This window comes from Dicentrarchus labrax, unplaced genomic scaffold (genome assembly GCF_905237075.1).
Source record: "Dicentrarchus labrax unplaced genomic scaffold, dlabrax2021, whole genome shotgun sequence".
Taxonomy (NCBI): domain Eukaryota; kingdom Metazoa; phylum Chordata; class Actinopteri; family Moronidae; genus Dicentrarchus; species Dicentrarchus labrax.
The window spans coordinates 13156290-13175414 of NW_026136710.1; the positions used below are offsets into that span (position 1 = coordinate 13156290).

Sequence of the window (19125 nt, forward strand, 5' to 3'; positions counted from 1 at the left end):
ATTTATATTCAGGTTTCAATCCGTTACACCTGGCAGCCAAAAACAATCACATCGAGTGCTGTAAAAAGCTCATTCAGGTAAGAGAAGGAGACTTTATAAGTTACAAACTGTGAGTTTTATCTCTAAAATCATATTTAATGCAGTAAAAATAATGCTTTTATCTATCAAGCCATGCGTTTTACGCACAATATGGTCCCACAGGGATAAGATACTGCAAGATATTTGTAATTGCAGTATTTTTGGCTCAGTGAAATGTTTTCAAGATGTGTTGTAGAACAAAAAGTGCAACAAATATGGAAGTAAGAATGTTTTAATGGCAGAGCATCCAGTCACCCAGCAGGACTTCTTCTTCGACGCATTACTTGGTGAAGCAAATAAGGGATGTGTGAAAGCAGGAGCGTGAACCGTATGAAACCTACACTCTGAATAGTCTCACTATTCTCCTAAGATGTCTGAAACCAGACAGTTTTACTTCCTTCAGGCTGCTGATTGTGTGTGTATGTGTGTGCAAATCAGCAATTCTCAGCAGGAGGAGACACGCACACTCACACACACACTCACACACACACTCACACACTCTTCCTTCTCTGATCTGCTGACCTAACTGTCCCATGATAGTCTGCAGCATCTCAGCAACACACACCTGCCTGGTCAAACATCCATCCAAGTCTACTGGTACACATAGCAAGTTTTGCCCTGTGTGCCTCAAACTGATTTGTATTGTCACATTCTAACAAACCTTTGTGTCTTCACTAGACATGGAGTTGCACCAAATACCAACAGCTATTAGCAACAAATAGTGCGATGATTCCTAAAATTTGTAGCAGGTCATCACTACTAGCATACTATGGGGAGAAAAGATTAAAAAATGCAGTAATATGTTGTTTGCTGCTAATGTGTGTTTCCAGTGCATTTCCAGTGTTGTCTATTATCAGATAAACATTTCATCTATATAAAGCAGCAGTGGTAAACAGATTTTGGTGTCAGTTCCTCAAAAAATAAACTCCACTAACATTATTGCTCATGCTCTACAGTAGCCTGAAATGCATTTAGAGAATAATTTGCACACATTTTGGAACATAGTGGGGCACATTATCTGAAAAAACTCCTTCAGGGAAATGTAAGAATTTACTAAATTAACAAGAGCTGCGTCAGGATGATGGAGAGTACAGACTAAATGTAATCACAGCAAGCAATGAGATGTATTGCATGTCACAGACTACTGACACAAAAAGTATGGACATTTAACAATGGGACTTTTCTTTCATAATCATTCACAATTCATGTGTAACATTAATTTGCACGTCTAATACGTTTCTGTTTCCTCACCAGAGTAAATGCCCCATCGATGCTGTAGACAGCTCAGGAAAGGCTGCTCTGCATCATGCTGGTAAGTGTCTCAGTATTGAGAGTTAATCAAACAAAAGTGCTTTTATTGAAGATTAGTCTGCTTAGACAAGGACGTGGGAAAATATCTTGTGATATGAAGTTTAAGCTCTAATTTTATTTGGATGAAATCATCTACCATATTTGGAATTAAGTGATTAAAGTTCCCATAATACTCTTGTAGGTTTTCATTCAAACCAAATGCTACACTGTCTCTTGAGTGATGAGATTATTTTTTCATGGGGCTGCCAATTTCTGTCCAAAAATAATGTTTTTCAACAACGTCTGCCTGCACTGAATATGGCGACTCTCTTTTAAGCTGCTTTTCGGTTTGTGTTACTATGCTGATGTTAGTTGACATGGCTGTGTTGGAAGTTTTATCAGTGTTGCACTTTTAAAGTAGAGGCAGTGTTGTGTTACTACAGTACAGCTACCATAACCCTGCTTATGTTTTTTAATGAAAAAGTAGACAGTCCAGGCATTTGTAACTCATCTTATTTTTTTTTTTTTAATTTGGTCTTTTGGAAATCAGAGAGGGATACATTTCTTGCTAAATTCAAACCTAGCCCACTCTGCAATCTCTGGACAGCTGTGTGTTTCCTTTCATTGTCTGATTGTTGTTTATTTCATCCTCAGCATCCAGTGGGAACATCCAGACCGTCCAACTTCTGTGTGAACTCAAAAGTCCCATCAACCTGAAAGATGCAGTATGTACTTTCATTATTACTTCTTTTTCTCCCAGACTTTTCCCAGATATTTCTTGGCAGGATAGTAGGGGTTTTTGAATCCGAATAAAGACCACAGAAATGCTCCATTCAGTTCTCATTCATATCACTTTCTACTGTGTTAGGTCCAGAGAGTGTGTTCAAGGAAAGTTAATCACTGTTTGTGTTCTTTGGATTGTCTTCAAGAATTACCTGTCTGCTGTTCTTGTGTTTGCAACAGGATGCTTTCTGTGTCTATCTGCTGTCAAATATCTTATTTGGCTTATTATAGTTTTGTCTACATCCGTGTATGTGCTTTTCAAGTTTTTTAAGAGAGCAGAGGTAAAATAACTTCAGCTGTCTGTTACAGCTGTAAATCTACAACGTAAAGGATTCTCGTTAACTGGCACTTCCTCTCGTTTGTCCTTCTCTGTTTAAAGATTGATAAATATTGTACATTGTGTGTGTATGTGTGAATGTGTGTGAGGTAGAGGGTCAGCGTACTGTGGGAACTCTGCTCTCAAGCCGCAGACATGTGGTCTCCATTGCAGTGACGCACCATGCCTGTGGTTTTCACTCAACTGGTGTGTGTGTGTGTGTGTGTGTGTGTGTGTGTGTGTGTGTGTGTGTGTGTGTGTGTGTGTGTGTGTGTGTGTGTGTGTGTGTGTGTGTGTGTGTGTGTGTGTGTGTGTGTGTGTGTGTGTGTGTGTGTGTGTGTGTGTGAGAAAACAAAAAGAGGGCAAGTGAGAGAAGAGAAGAGAATCTGTTGCCCATTTATTTCACTTTTTATTATCACGCCACAGCTGGTCTGTTAGAGATAAACACACGCACACACACACACACAGTGGTCTCTTAGCCTACATGTAAAGAGGTTATGTTATTGTTAATTAAAATTTATTGCTGCTTCATGCTTGTTTAAGCCTGTGAGAAGTTGTATGTTGTGGCTTTTGAAACTGGTTCATGCTACCACTTTGTACCACTGGCTGTAAGGATTTTAGAGCTCAAGTACAGGGTTTCTAAGATTGGAGCAGGACCAACCAGACATGGTAGGAATTTTTTTGTGACATTTACCGGTACATGTTATCTTCAAATATTTTTTCTGAATCAGTCCAAATCATTGCTTTTAGAAAACTGTAGCCAGCATGGGCAAAATGTAGATTTACCTATTCTCCACACTTGCATGTTATTGCTTTTATACATGTGAGATGACATAGACATAATCTGCAAATGTGTGTGTGAGATTTGACCTGCTTTGTCTGCTGTTGGTGGACGTATAGACCACAAAGTCGTCTGGAACATATTGCTGTTTCTGTTCTAAGTGGAACCTGCCAGCTTGTTGGCCTCAGGCATACATCATGGCTCTATCAAACATCTATACCTGATCTATATTTGAACAAGAGGAACATCTTACAGCACTTACATGTGTCGAACAAAGAATGTTTATAGAAAATGTAAACTTAATTTCTGCTCGGAGACACTGGTACTATGTAGTATAAAAGTTCCTTACAGTATACAGTGTATATATCAGCTCAACTACAGAGCTTTGAATAAACACAGTTTACAATGTGCTGTGGTTTGGGTAATATATGTATATTTGTATTCTGATTGTGAATCACAGCCTTAAGACAAAATGACAGTGTGCATGTGTATTCTTGCAGTATGGTAAAAGTTTAACAGGCATGAGTCAGTTCTAGGCTGGTCCAGGATATCCACATACCAGGAAGTAGCTTTGTGAGTGATTTCTTCCACCAGTACTGAGCTACTAAGTTTAGTTGTATTCAAATGGAGTTTCTAGCAATGGTCCCTCATTTTTGTGGATAGTTTTATCTCCTCAGGCCTCTAAAATAATTTAAATTAAACAATCTGGTCACTCTTTGTTTCATCAGTTCACAACTCATTGACATATGCAACATGTGATGAAGGGTCACAAATAGACATAGCAGCATTGCATGCTAAAAAGGTTGAGAACCACTGGTTTATATTCTCCCTCACTCTTTATTCAGCGGCACATAAAGTGATAGAGCTAGCACACTCATTTGGGAACAACAACCACTTCAATTATTTCTCCTGTCATGTTTCATGAGTAAGAGGTGGTATGAAAGAAATGCCCTTTCTAAATTAGTCTGTCACATGGTGTACTTCACACATCGGCTGTTACTGTATACACACAGAGACCTGCATGTGCGGTATCTGTAAGGTCATCATTGCCATCCAACTTTAATAGTTAAAAACAACAGTAAATGCTATATATACTTTTATAATACATGGTCAGTTGACGTTGCACAGGAACAACAAGGCGAAGCAATATCACAAACTACATTTCTTAAAAGTTTTAAAGCCAACTTCAACTCCTCCCGTGTGTCTGTGGGTGGGAATTTAGAAAATGATTGTCTCATTAGGAGTGTATTAAGCTTTAAACAGGGGCATGCTTGTGTGTGTTTGCCTTGATTGACAGGCCTCTCAAGTTATCACACTTGGCTGTGATGGTTGCTGCTTACTTTGTTCACGTCAGCTCTGCCCAGGCTTTACCTTGTTTTCCAAATTTGGTAGTCTAGTGTTAAACTGACAAGACGGCAGCAAGTTGTAAACAATAACAAATGCGGACAAGCATATATACATCCGTGCTCTCGTATTCACCCACACAGACACTGAATCTCTGAGAGGAAAATGGTTTATGTCTTTTAGATTCCAGAGAAGAAATAGTTCAGTAGAAACACAGACGGAGCAGAGCAGACACAGGGCTGTTAAAGTCTTTAGCAGAGCTCAGAGGAACCCACAACATAGTTTTGCTCTCTGTGGCATGTGGAAGCAGCAGTCTTGTAATATAAAACACAAAGCTGTGCTGACACACTTTACTGTTTCTTGACATTCTTTAGCTTTTTTACAGTTGGACCTGACTATTTTTCCCCTTTCAACAATATAAATGACCTGTAAAAATGTGTACACATACAGTTTTAATATTGAGTTCCTTATCTGTTCTAATGTCATCTGAAGATGATGCAGCCTTCTGGGCAGCAGCTCCTTCCAGGCTGTACACCGCCCTCCACAACCCCAGCCAATCAGATGTTCATGTTAGATTTAGGTCATAGATGGTTAAGGTTGGGTTAAATGTCATGCTTGGGGTTAGGATCTGTCAGTGCTGTTGAAAAATGTGGGATGTCTACGTTGCATTAAATGCTGCCCTAGTTGCCTGACTCAGGGCAATAAACTCTGCTGAGCCAGACTATTCATTTAGAACTGTAAATATATCATTTGGGGGATTTTCCCAAAAGCTTGCTCTAGAAAGTGGAGCAACTTTGGCTTTTCTGTTTATCTGCTGGGAAATTCATTTAGGAGACATTCACTCCTTTTTCACATGGATCTGGGATTTCTCTCACCACACAGACACTCCCCATACTTCATGTCTAGGCCCACGTCCTCATGTCACACAAGATAAGTTATGTAGGTGTAGTTATGTTGGTTTGTGGTCCCTGCACAGGTTGGTTTCAGGCATATCTAATGTTTGTAATGTCTGTTTGTCCCAAAGGATGGGCTTACCCCCTTGCTGTTGTCAGCCAAACATGCTCATGCTGAAGTATGCAGCACTTTGCTGGACTGCGGTGCTGAAATCAACACTTCTGACAACAGTGGCAGGTACAAACAGTCAAGACACCCAGAAAATTCAGAAATTACATACGTGTAACAGTAGAGATGATTGATTTAAGACACTTAAGTTCTTAAATTATGGATATATGTCACATTGGTGAAATATTTCTACTTTTCTGAGTTACAGGACAGCCTTAATGCTGGCCAGTGAGTCCAACGCTGTGTCCGTTGTTGAAGTCTTGGTTCAGAGAGGAGCACATATGTCAGCTGTAGATTCGCAAGGCCACGATGTCTTACACTACGCCAAGTTGTCGGGAAACACTGAGGTCAAAACTGCCCTAACTGCTGCCCTGAGCAGACAACAGGTCCCAGGTAAGAGTTATGCAAAGACATGCTCAGAGAAAGTAAGGAAGACACTGACACTAACTACACGTTGTGAACATTGTCGACACAACAAGATCAATGCCAATAAACACACACATAAAATGCATTGCCTCTATGTGGTAGAGTTACATACTGCTCTGGTTTCAACACAAAGTCAACACTGCCATCTGGAGGAGTTCTCCAGTTAGTATTACTTGTTTTCTTTTTGATTGATTAGAGTTTTTCTTATGAAAGAGATGTTACCTGTTGTAGAAAATGTAAAATATTTAAAGAAAATGATTTATTTGACTATTTTCAATGTTCTTCCCATCTCCTTTGACAGATGCAAAGTCTCCTAGAAGTCCTCAGGTAAGACACCAGCCCTGTTCTTCAATACTTTTCTGTAAAGGTCCGAACAAAAAGGAAACCAAATTTACTAAAAACACAACATAACTATTAATGACGATTAAAGTCTATTAGCAAATTAGTTAATGTACTAGTGTGAAGAGCTAAAAATTATGAACAAAAGCCAAATTTACTTTCTGTTGTGTAGCTACACCTTTAAGGACAGTAGTTTACTATCAGCTTTTCTAATGTGTCAATATCAAATTCCTCAGCTTGTAAAAAATCTTTTAGTTGCTATTTTAGGAAAATAAAACTTAAGTCTTACTGTAGCACTCATTGATTGACTCTCCTTTTACTAACCAGCACTGAATCCCACTTTTCTTTTCTTTTTTTAAATCTCTTTTCATTGCCTCTTCTTCTCTTTTGCTGGCTCCTCAGCATGATCAAGTAGCTAAGCTAAGTGATGAACGGATCACAACTCCCAAAAAACGAAAAGCACCTCCACCTCCTATTAGCCCACTGCAGGTAAATGCATGCCTCTCTGTGTATCTGTCTGCTTGTATCAGTATGCCACTCTTTATATTAATGCACGTCTGCACTGCAGTTTAAAAAATGAGCAGTCGGACCTGTGTGTGTGGTCTTTTTACATATTATCTGTTATATAATTGTTCTTCACTCAGCAGTTGATCAGAGTGTGACAATATATTTCATTCATGTTTATTTCATTTATGTACTAATCTGCCTTTTTTCCAGAGTAAAAGGATTTAAAAATGTGCTAGGGCCATAATAACCCATTATGTCACTTTATTGAGTTTTACTCGATTAAGAAATTTAGAAAACAAATCCAAAATCGAATCAAACTAATCAACTTAATCCTTCTTCAGAGCTCTGGACCCTCTTCTCCCTCAGCTGTTACCTCCACTGGGACCCCTGCATCCAACAAAAGTGAAACTCCCAGAAGATTCAACTACAAGGTAAAACAAAAACAGTGGTTGAAATAACAAATATAGTAACTTTAATAAGAGTGACAGGTATGCAGTACAGAATATATTCCACAAGTTGAGGTTCAACAATGTGCCTTCTTCAGAGTCTGATTTGTTGCAGCAGAGACATCCAGATGTACAAAATGAGAAAGAAAAATAATAAGAAAAAATAAAAACACAATATATTCAATAAGCCCGAAATTTGCAGTAAATAAGGAGCCATAGAAAACGCACACTGTGAGATATATGTGTGTGTGTGTGTGTGTGTGTGTGTGTGTGTGTGTGTGTGTGTGTGTGTGTGTGTGTGTGTGTGTGTGTGTGTGTGTGTGTGTGTGTGTGTGTGTGTGTGTGTGTGTGTATATGAAAGGTCAACAAGAGCAATGAAAATGTGTAAATACAAAATACATTTATAAGTAGGTTAAATCTCAATGTACAGTTAGGAGATAACCAAACAAAAATAAGATATAAATCATATATAGAAAATGTGTGTATATCGTGACCCTAAAATAAGGGATATAAAGATATTAATAATATAAACACAGGTGGAAAGCAGCATTAACATCATGGATGAAAACAAGCTATTTTTTGTTATTTTCCATTTGTGCAAATTTGTGTTGGATGTCGATTGAAAACATGCAAAGGTGTTTCAGGAATGACCTCAAATATGCAACATTCTTACATTTCAAACCCTGAGGGAGAAATTTTGTATATAATTAACTTATAAGTAGCATTTTAAATACCAATGAACTGAAATTTTGCCCTCAACCTTTTATATCCTTTCTCTTCCTTCTCTCACCTTTTACTCTCTCCTTCTTCTTCTTGTTCCATCTACTGCTCTTCTCCCCTCCCATTCCCTCTTTCCCGCCACTCCTCCCCTTTCTCATTTCAAAGGAGGATGAGGTTAGAGGAACGGCACTGAGAGAGGAGGTCGAGAAGCTCCATGAGGAGAGAAACATGTTGCTTGAGACAATCGAAGACCTGAAGCAGACAGTGGAGCAGACGGTGACTTTCCCTGAGGTGGAGACAAAGGTGATGAACGCCGCTGTAGTGACGTGTTAATATTACATGAGCAGATTTGAAAACAGATGTGATGTTTATGAAAGTATGCTTGGTCTAGGTAAATGAGGTCAGACTTTTACTTTGTAAAGTAGAGCATTCAAACAGTATAGAGCACAACAGATGCATTCAATATAACTATTGATAACTACTACTTTGTGCTGTTTGTTTTAATCTTTACTGTTTTTTTCTTTTATCTTAAACTTGCTGCTGTCTTGGCCAGGATTCCCTCGTAAAAGAGGTTTTGTATCTCAATGGGAATATTCCTGGTAAAATAAAGGTAAAATAAAATAACAAAAGGTGTATAAACATATTGTAAATTAATCTTCTATCCAACAATTAATTGGATGAAAAAACTGCATTTTTACATGGTGGCTTTTTTGACTTTTGAGTCATTTTTACACCGAGTTTAGTAAATGTTTCCCCGGTTGTTAAAATCTTACGTCAACACTACTTTTTAACTTTAATACTATACAGACAACAGACAGCTGTGTACTACTGAACTTTTTCACCTTGGGCATTCTTGAAGGAGGTCTAACCTAAGTTTTAGACATGCTACAACTCGTTTTGTTTTTCAGTAGGTAGCTAGTGGTCCTTAACGTTGCTTTTATGTCTGTGTGCCTCTGCATGTGAATGTATGTGTATGTGTGTGTGTGTGTGTGTATATGTGTTGACAGGTCGAGCACAGTTTTCCAGCGTCTGCAGCTCTGGTTTCTGCACTGCAAACCAAGATTACTGCTCTTACTTTGGAGAACCAGCAACTTGCAAGCAAACTCAAGGTATGTAACCCATAAACCTTGAATGAACATACTTAAGATAAGGGCAGTACACTGTATATATGAGCTAAGCGACTGCTGCACATTCTTCATGTGAGAGGTTAAGAACTTACACTACAGTAAAAAAAAAAAAAAAAAAAAAAAAAAACCAACAAAACTTTGAAATTCACACACTTAATTATAAACAGGCAATTTACAAATAATATAAAAAAAAAAAAAAAAAAAAAAAAAAAAAAAAAAAAAAAAAAAGAAAAAAAAAAAAAATATGTGGCACCCGTAGGTCACCCGGTGTAGAACACGTACACTATGTACTAAGGCTGAGTCCTTACTGCAGTGGCCCAGGTTCGATTCCAGCCTGGGGCCCTTTGCTGCATGTCATCCCCTCCTTCTCTCCCCTTTTTCTGTCTCTCTTTATGTAACCAAAAAATATTAACCTAGTAGTACAAGGCCTCAGCTGTCTGGGTATGTTCCAAAGCTGGAATGATTTTAGTACAAAATGTAGTCTTTTATAACTGTGCCTCCCCTGAGGTTCAGCAAACAGTGTCCCCAATTTTTGGAATCACATTTAGGAGATTTTCTTTTCAGCCAGTATAGACAGGAAATCAGTTACAGTGACTTAAACTATTCCAATGTACATATTTTCAGTCTTGTTATAAGGTTGAACTGAAAAAAGTAGTGTAATTTATAATCTATAGTTACAAAATTAAAATGTGTATGGATACAACCGACAATTATTTTCATTATTGATTAATGTGCTATAAAATGTCGAAAAATAGTCAAAAATCTATTTTCATGGCTTGTTTTTTGTGACCAACACTCCAAAACCAAAATTTATTCAGTTTACATACGTTTTTGCTTTTAAAATGACATGTCTGAAAAGAAAATATCTGCACCTACTTTTCTGTTCATCAATTCATCGTTGTAGCTCTAGAAATAGAATCAGGGTAACGGATAACTCACCTGATAGGGCGCCAGCTATATACCAAGGCTGAATCTTTGCTGCAGCAGCCCAGGGTTCGAATCTGACCTGTGGCCCTTTGCTGCGTGTCATCCCTTCTCTCTCCCCCTTTCTGTCACTCTTCAGGTCTCACTGGTTTTAAAAAATTTTTTTTTTAAAAATCATATTTACAAATGATGGACATAAAGATGTAATAGTAGCTAATTAACTCTAACCCATCATGAAAATACCAGAAATTATATCATTCCAATCGTCAGTTAAAGATATATTCAGATTGCCCTCCCTTTTATTACTGCTGCTGATTGACAGAAAATTAGTCAGCTATTTTGATAACTGATTAATCATCATAATCAATCGAGTCATTTTTAAAGCAGAAATTAGCAACATTATTTGATTGAAGGCTAAAATGTGAGATTTTGCTTGCTTGGCTCCATGTAATGACAGACTTTGGCCAAAACGCCTCTATGCTCTGTTAGTGATATTTTTATTTTAATGTAATTAACTTTTTTCTACTCTTTGCCCCACAGAAACATCCGTCCTTCCAAGGAAGTGAGGACCTGAAGGAGACCAGTCGTCCAAGCAGCATGGCCTCCAACTCTTCCTTCCACTCCACCCAAGATGAGTTTGAATCAGTGCCACAAGTCCCCTCCACCACCCAGGTGGAAAGGGAAGACGGTTCAGGTGGTGTTTTTGTGAAACGGGTGGAAGAAGAGACTGAAGGAGCGAGCAAAGAGGAGATCGGACTGTTGAGACAGGCGCTAGAGAACGTTCAGATGAAACTACTAGAAACCAGGAAGGAAAACCGCTCGCTTCAGGCCCAGATGAAACCCGAGCAAAGCAGAGAAAGAGGGGAGTATGAAACCATGAGGGAGAAAGGAAGAGAGGAAGAGCTGATGGAGAGTCTAGCAGAGCTTCAGGCGAAGCTGACGGACACTCAGGAGAGATACCACCAAGCTGTGGAGGAGGTGGAGGAGCTGAGAACGCAGGTGGGAAGGGGAGGAGGTGAGCCGATGGAGAAACAGGAGGTCCAGAGATGTTTGTCATCCACAGTTGAACATGAAGTGAAACAGCTGAAGGCCCAGCTCGTCCAATCGGGATGTGAGCAAGAGAAAGCTGCTCAACGAATCAGACAGCTGGAGGAGGTGCTGAGGAGGGCAGAGGAGGAAAGACGGAGTGTAATGGAGAAAGAACAGAGGACAGCGCAGATTGAGGAGCTGTTCAAGGAAGCACAGGAGGAGATTAGGATGCTCCAGGTACAAATGGGCTTCTTCTTCTTCTCTCTAAATTTCTGTTGGACTGAAAGGGTAACCTATCAGCGTCTGTTGACAGCTCTTGGGGAGTACTACAAGTTTAAAAATAAAAAAAGATCTGTTGGTGTGGAGTTAGTTTACCAGACCTCTTTAGGCGCTCCTCATCTCTGCTTGAGGCTAGCAGCTCGAGGCTACATTAGCCGCTACTAGCATTACACACCTGAATCTGAATTTTTGGTGGTCGAGTTGCATGGTGGGTAATGTAGGCACCAGGTTTTGACTAGGAAGAAGAATGTGTAGAATAAAATGATCTCTGGAGTACTCTTTTGATGTCTACAAGACCACAGATGAACTTGCTTTTACATTGTCTTTAAATTATTCTTTAACCATTTTAGTTGGCTCACTGTACATCACTTGCCTCTTGAATTCAACAACATACTTACTACATACATACTTTTTATTATTTTATTTTATTTCATTCAGTCATCCTTTAATGTATTCCTTTTTGTTGTTTAGGAGGCTCTGAGAGGTACAGTGCCAGTCGAAGCTGCAGCCAAAGACTTTGAAGAAATGAAGGCCGAGCTCAACGAGGTAATTGCTGGGCTGCAGCGCCGCTTGCTGGAACTCTCACACTCCTACAGTGAAACTAAGAATCAGTTGAGTGTTGCACAGAAACATCTGGCCGAGGCCCGAGCTGAGAGCAGTGCAGCCTCATCTCCCTCCTCAGAACAACAACAGCAGCAACAACAGGTCCAGGTGCTAAACAGCAAGGTGGAGGAGCTGCAGACGTTGTTAGCTGAGACAGAGAAGAATTACTCTGGAGCTCAAGAGGAGATTTCACGGCTGAAGCGGGAGGCAGAAGCTCAGGCACAGAGCTCTGTGGCCCTTGCTGACCACACACAAGTGATGTCATCTCTGGGAAATGCCATCAAAGAGCTGGAAAGCCAGTCAGAGGCCCTGAAAGAACAGTTACACCAGAAAACCATGCAGGTGGAGGCTCTTCAGAACAGGTGAGGAAGAAAACTGATAGATGCTTCTGTTTCTGCTTTTACTAAAGACTGACGGTGGGGCTTCTGAAATGGTATATGAGGAATTAGAAAAGCAGTGGACGAATTGTATATTGTGTATTTACATAAATACTGTGTTTATGAACAATTCTAAGGCACTTGTGCTTGAGTATTTTCATTTTATGCTACTTTATACTTATCCACTGCATATACAGAGGATAATACCTGTATAAACCTTGTACTTTTTACTCTGGGCTAAATGGCTATAAATATGAAGGGATATTTCTCCTAGGTGGATCAAGTTGACCATGTGTCAGAACTTTGTGGTCACTAGTCAAACTACTTGTACTTCTACGTACTTGTAGTCCCATACTATACTTCTTACCATGTGGTTCCTTTGTCTATTTCACAAAAAGGCTGACGGCAGAGAAAGATGTCACCCCGGATGATTCAGTCTCCCGTGTGGAGCACGAGACCGCGCGAGAGCAACTGGAGGGCGAGGTGAACCACCTGACGCAGCTCCTCCAGGGGGCCCTCAGGAAGCAGGATGAGATGGCTCTGGAGGCTGCTGATGCATGGCAGAAGGTGAGAAGAAAGAAGAGCAAGGAGGAAGGGTCGGATGAAAAACAACTTTCCAAATGTTGACTATAAATTCCCTTCCCTCATATAATTTACAACCCCTTATCCTCTCATCAGGCGCGGGAGAATCGTGCAGAGCGGGAGGCCCTGCAGGAGCTGGTGATGTCGAGGGAGAAGGAGAACCAGATGCTGACCTCCAGGTTGGCCGAGTCCCAGGATGCTGTGTGTCAGCTCAAACAGCTGGTGGAGAATCACGTTGCCTCAGAGAGAGAGAAAAACAAGAAGGTCAGTATTAATCTCACAGCCACTGCAGAACCACCATCACTATTGTAGTACTTCATTAACCACTTGACATAAACTTGAGACATGAATTGGTAATCGGGGCCTGATTTATTTTTATGTTGTTTTTTAAACTATTTTGTGTTTGTCCCTCTCAGATAGATGACCTGTCACGGGAGGTGGGGAAGCTGAAGGACGCCTTAAACAGCCTATCACAGCTCTCCTACACCTCTGGTTCTCCCTCCAAGAGACTGCAGCAAAATCAGCAACTAGAGACAATGCAGCAACAAATCAAACAACTACAGTACCAGCTAGCTGTAAGACAGACAGAACACACAATAATTTCAATTTTGAAACACAAGAGAGTGCACGGTACTATCTGAAATATATCATATTCATCTTGTTTTTTCTGTGTAGGAGTCAAAGAAGCAGCATAATGAGATTGTGTCCGTCTACAGGATGCACCTCCTCTATGCTGTCCAGGTAAATACATCCATTAGTTCAAAGCCTAAAGCTTGCAAATTATCTTCAACTGACAGGAGAATATATGAATATTTTATCACTTCGTAGTTGTGGTCTCTAGCAATGCAGATATTTTTTATTCGCAAATGTTTTGAAATAACAATCTCTAAAATATCTGTCTCCATGATCTTTCCTCTTGTATAATGTTTCAATGCAGTGAGCACCACAAACACTTCTATTCCCCTCTATTGTAATTGAATGGCAGCAGAAACCTCAGACGAATATCAAAAAATGTGGACAAACCTTTTATATTATACTAATTTTACTTACTGCGTAATGATTGTAGTTGGTTAACTGAACCTGTGCTGTGTGCCTTCAGGGTCAGATGGACGAGGACGTTCAGAAAGCCTTGAAGCAGATCCTGATGATGTGCAAGATGCCAAGCCAAGCCAAGGAGACCTGCTGAGAGACACTGGGCCTGGTTTCCCAAAAGCATGTTGTGAACAAAACTGAAGCGTTGCCGTCAGCCGTATCCACCACCGCATGTCCTCCAGTCAGAATTCACATATTGCTTGTACTGCTTACAAGCAAGGAACCAACACACCGTGCCTCTGGATAAACCTTGAGTATTGTTAATGATGAATAGGTTTACAATCATATATTCATTGCCTTCGCTAATGTTACTTTGACCAACTGCAATCTAAAGGTCATCAGTGTTACACTGTTTTTGGGAAACCCCAGCCCGGCATTCAGATACTGTACATCAGCCAACTGACCACTCAAACGAGTGTGTGAACCAGGTGGTTATCTTCTGTGTACCAGCCAAACCTATAATCTCAATAGATGCACATTAACACTACACGTTCAATGTGCAGTAACTTTAAATCACACGCAGTTGGACACGGTCCAATGAAAACAGGTTGATGTGGTTTGTTCCTGTTACAATGTGCGCTTAGAAAAATAAAAGCCTCAGTTAGCGCTGCTGTTAATAGTATCTATTTTATGATACAACAGTGTTTTTACTTGTTCAATGTTTCATGGTTGTCAACATTTTTCTGATACAATCTAAATTATTTGTGCCCTCTTAACAATGCATGTGACTTTGCTCAACGCCAGCCCAAAAATCACATAGAAATGGGGTTGTTTTGTTTTTTTTGGCCGCACTTCTACGAAGAAAATGCATGATACTGTTTGTATTGCTATTTTCCTATTAGCACAAAAATTATAAAAATGTATTTTACTGAACTGTATTATCATGTCATGTTTTCTAAGTTACTGTATGTTAATGAAGAGGTTTGATAGTTGTATTTTTGATGGCCTTGTTTTGTGTCTGTTTTGTGTGAATGAGATGCTTTTTCCTTGAGTATAACAACGCACTATTTGGTCTAGTGACACCTGAATTAGTTTATTTCCCTGTCATTATTCATGTTTTACATATAACAGGTTGAATATAATTGTTTACTGTCATAAAAAAAAACTACATTTAATTTCAAATGTCAAACAGTGTGGTCTCAATATTCTTGTCTTTTGGATTCAGAGGATACTTAGGGGGTAAGATTTTTATTTCTTGCATTTCCCTTCCTCTTGTCTCCATTTATGTTCTTACTTGAAAAGCATGCAAAATGTGTTGGCTGAAAGCAAATGGTTGAGTTTTGTAACTAGAGTTCTGTCTGCTGTCACGTGCCTGTAATCAGACTTTCAACTGAGCATGACAGTCAATATCAGTAATACTCTCTATTGTCATAGATGCCAATTTCACCAGGCTTCCTTCTACCATTTTATTAATTTATTTCAGTTACCAGAAAAGGTTTTCTGTTCGCAATGCTCCTATCTCTTTCACTTTGTCTTTGTAGGTACGGATATACACTGTACGGTGTTTGAGAATACATTTCAAATGCATTTCTTTGACCGCGTCCTCTAGAGACTTCTGAACTGTTTTCCCATCACACTCCTTTGCCTTAGTACTGTAATTAGAGCCATATGCTGTTGGATATCCCCTTTCTTCTGAACAGTGTTAGAGATTATTGTGAATACACCCAACACTAACCTTGTTTAATTGAAGTCAGATTAAATGAATTTGTATCTGACTGACAGAAGCTTGTTCTCACTCAGGAACTTTTTTACTGAACACATACACCTGACTGAGATTTGTTCGACCCTGAGTAGAGCTCTTGCTTTATTTCATAGGTTGTAGAATATCATAAACAACCTCTTTTTTTCTCTGTAGGCCTTGACTGAAATGTTTTGTAACAAGAAAGGGAAAAGAAAAACAACTTTCTTGCAGGTTGTTTCTTTACTAACAGTTTTGTAGTGACATGAAAAAAAATGCTTGTTTGCCAACTGCTTTTTGCCCACTTTAATAAATTTTCAAGATACTGTACCATCGTGAGTCCATGTTTTATGTTTCATATCCATCTGTTCTATATCTAAGCATATGAAAGTGACCTATAATTACTGTATCATGACTCAGTTGAAAATACCATTTTTGCTGAAGATGTGAAGTGATTTAAGTTTTTATTATTGTGTCATGCATATAGCTACAGTGTGCTTAATATAAACTAGATTAGCCAGAGGGGCCAATTAAATATACATTTTCTAAACAACAACTCAACAGCACTGCCTTCCTTTTCAGGTTCTTGAGACAAAGTTGGCATAATTCAACACATCATAATTAGAATATTTCAGGGTTTCAACTGTGCAACCTAAGATCTTGGGCTTCTAGATAAATGAGATATAACATATTATTCAGGGATTTATGTCAGATGGAGATCGTTATGGGGCCTTTAAATGTTCAGATCCATTAAACCTTTGCAATCAAAGTCAAAAGCTGTTTCTATATTAGTGCTAAATGGACCACGAGGTGTGTCTCGGTCAGGAATCAAATTTACTTACTTGGTGAAGTGCTGAACTGAAACTGAACAGGTGATATATGACCACTAGATGGCAGCATTTGCCAAATTGAATCTCTCATCTAACCCAGAGGTCCATCGCCACTGACACAATTTACAGATGGGTAACAAATTTAGGGGAGAAGCGGAACAAATAGCATGAAATGAAGCACAAGAAACATAATGGTTTGATGAGTATGACATTTTTTTGGGACTGACTCTACCGCCATTATCAAAACCACCTAGCCCCACCAAATGAGGGAATAACTTACCAAAAAAGTGTATATTATTCCTCCTGTAGAGTTATCAAGACTTGTAGAATTGATGCAAAGGAGCCCTGAAGCTGTTCTGGTAGCTTGTGGTGGTCCAACAACTTGTCCCCTTGTACATATGCATAAACAATACAGTATATCTGATGTTCTATTTCTGTTCATCTTCCAGAATCAGAGTAAGAAATATACATTTTGAGTTTGAAATACTGGGTGAATTAAAAAAAAGGTGCATTGTTTATGTTCCTGTTGCTTTAGACACAACATCCTCCATGTCAACACTCAGCGTCCACTCAGCTTTGGCCCTCAGAAGTAGTGCCAGCCCAACTCTGGGTAATTTATCTGCCGTTCTGTTTCCTCTAACCGAATGCACAACCACTTCGTTTCCTGCCCTGGCCCTGTGTTCTGCCTGCTGGTCAAACACACACATACGCATATGCACGCAAGAAAGCACACACACACACACCTCTGCCTTTACACGACAACTTCCTGTCAATCTTGCTTTCCCACACGTTCTGCCCTCGGGCCTCGGGGGTTAGTGGAGAGAGATCTAGTGCTGTGATCCTAATCCAGCTAGGGCCCATATTTGTCAAGCAACTCAGGCTGCAGTAAAATCCTCGAACTCTGGAGCCTCTGAATGGCAGGATGAACTCTGTTTGGCTAAACTGAAATATTCAGTTTGATGTTATTTGACAAGGACGTTCAAACAATTTTTTCATAGTCACTCCTGTATTTCTGTTGGTTATTTAACTGAGATTAAATTGACCTTTCAGTGGTTTCCTTCAAAGTCTCATTTCTTCAAGTGGCTTTAAAGTTAGATAAAAGTTTTGTCTTAAAGTTATGTTCTCTTTTACCTTGTTACAATGCACGTAGAACTGAAACAATTAGACAATTAATCGATTACAGATAGACATTAAGTTAATTGTCAAAAATCAATTGATCATCTAACTAACTTTTAAGTTTACTTATTACTTATTTAAGATCACCAGCTTTTTTTTATCTTATATGATTGATGGAAATTGAATATCTCTAGGGTTTGGACTGTTGGTTGGACAAAATAAGCAAATTAAAGACGTTGGCTCAAGGAAAATGACAGAAAACCATTTTAGAAACGATTAAAAACAATAGTCTGACATTTTACAAATAGAATGAATAATTGATGTACAGAGAAAATAATCTTCAGATTAATCTCTTATGAAAACAATCATTAGTTGCCTCCCTACACTGAAGAAATATTGTCTTAATTTAAATGTTCAAAACCAGATTAATTTGTATGGCTGCACCATTACATCAGCCAAGAATTTTAAATATCTTGCATGATGTTTATTATGTTTGCAGATTTACTGATCTGAACTGGAATTTAAAAAATGGCATTGAGTCTGTGAAGTTTAAAGTTCATGGATTTAGCCCATACAGTGCCGTATGCAAATGATGAGGGGACCCAGAAGTGAACCCTGAGGAACCCCACCGAACAGAAATGCAAAAATGAAACAGAAAGACAGCTTTTAATATATGAATGCAAAAAAGTAAGTGAATTGTTTCTCCCCTTTGAATTCTATTGATAACCAAGGATAGTGGACAATTCTGAGAGAAAAGGAGCTCACAAATGAAAAGTGGAGAACGAGTTTAGACGATGTGAAGAAGTCATAACAGAAGGTCAAAACCCAGGAGAGGAAAACTGCGGCTGAAGGAGCCCATTTGGGGAGGAAATGAGAAGAGGTTGTGGCCAAGAGAAAAAACATGAAGCAAGTAAGAGTAGCAGATCAGGAGAGAGGGACAAGTGTGTATGTTGAATCACTGGAGGGATGACTAATCTGCAACTAAGAGACTCCTGTGAAGTAGCTTACAAACCTGGATCAGCCGCCAGAACCATGTGGGGAACCGGCTGGCTGAGGAGGGGAAGGAGAGCTGATGAGGAGGTTACTTTTCTTAGTTTTCTTGATAACCACTGCTCACTAGCGATTAAGCACGGCAGCAATAAAGTGGTGCAGTTTCGGCAGCCAACTCGCCACTTTTTTAAAAAATGTTCTATCTGTGTCTCTGCTAACTATTTGTTTATACTGCGTATTTCCTAGTAATCAAGGCTTGTGTGCTTAGTAAATATTGTTGAATGGTTTTTCACAAATTTGCGTCATAGGCTGTATGCCTGGTCTCAGGGAGCAACCCTGCGTTATCTGCTCAAGTGTTGGTACTTGTATCTTCAAGTAGTACGTATGTGTTGTTATTTCTGCTGTT

At 39.3% G+C, this 19125-nt stretch overlaps 1 protein-coding gene across 2 annotated transcripts in view; it reads left to right on the forward strand.

The window, feature by feature from the left end:
* The window catches only part of rai14 (retinoic acid induced 14), a 40840-nt gene extending 24727 nt beyond the window's left edge, over nucleotides 1-16113 (forward strand). The window contains exons 5-21 of one of the 2 annotated variants that reach the window (XM_051413348.1): nucleotides 13-77; nucleotides 1333-1390; nucleotides 2023-2093; nucleotides 5617-5723; nucleotides 5863-6047; nucleotides 6382-6407; nucleotides 6822-6908; nucleotides 7268-7357; nucleotides 8258-8395; nucleotides 9100-9201; nucleotides 10684-11409; nucleotides 11923-12416; nucleotides 12830-12998; nucleotides 13110-13277; nucleotides 13430-13588; nucleotides 13689-13754; nucleotides 14113-16113. In XM_051413348.1, the coding sequence (XP_051269308.1) occupies nucleotides 13-77; nucleotides 1333-1390; nucleotides 2023-2093; nucleotides 5617-5723; nucleotides 5863-6047; nucleotides 6382-6407; nucleotides 6822-6908; nucleotides 7268-7357; nucleotides 8258-8395; nucleotides 9100-9201; nucleotides 10684-11409; nucleotides 11923-12416; nucleotides 12830-12998; nucleotides 13110-13277; nucleotides 13430-13588; nucleotides 13689-13754; nucleotides 14113-14199 (2798 nt within the window). In that variant the 3' untranslated portion in view covers nucleotides 14200-16113. The remainder of the gene's footprint in view (nucleotides 1-12; nucleotides 78-1332; nucleotides 1391-2022; nucleotides 2094-5616; nucleotides 5724-5862; nucleotides 6048-6381; nucleotides 6408-6821; nucleotides 6909-7267; nucleotides 7358-8257; nucleotides 8396-9099; nucleotides 9202-10683; nucleotides 11410-11922; nucleotides 12417-12829; nucleotides 12999-13109; nucleotides 13278-13429; nucleotides 13589-13688; nucleotides 13755-14112) is intronic. The other variant, XM_051413349.1, reaches the window with a different exon arrangement.
* Nucleotides 16114-19125: the final 3012 nt, after the last annotated feature.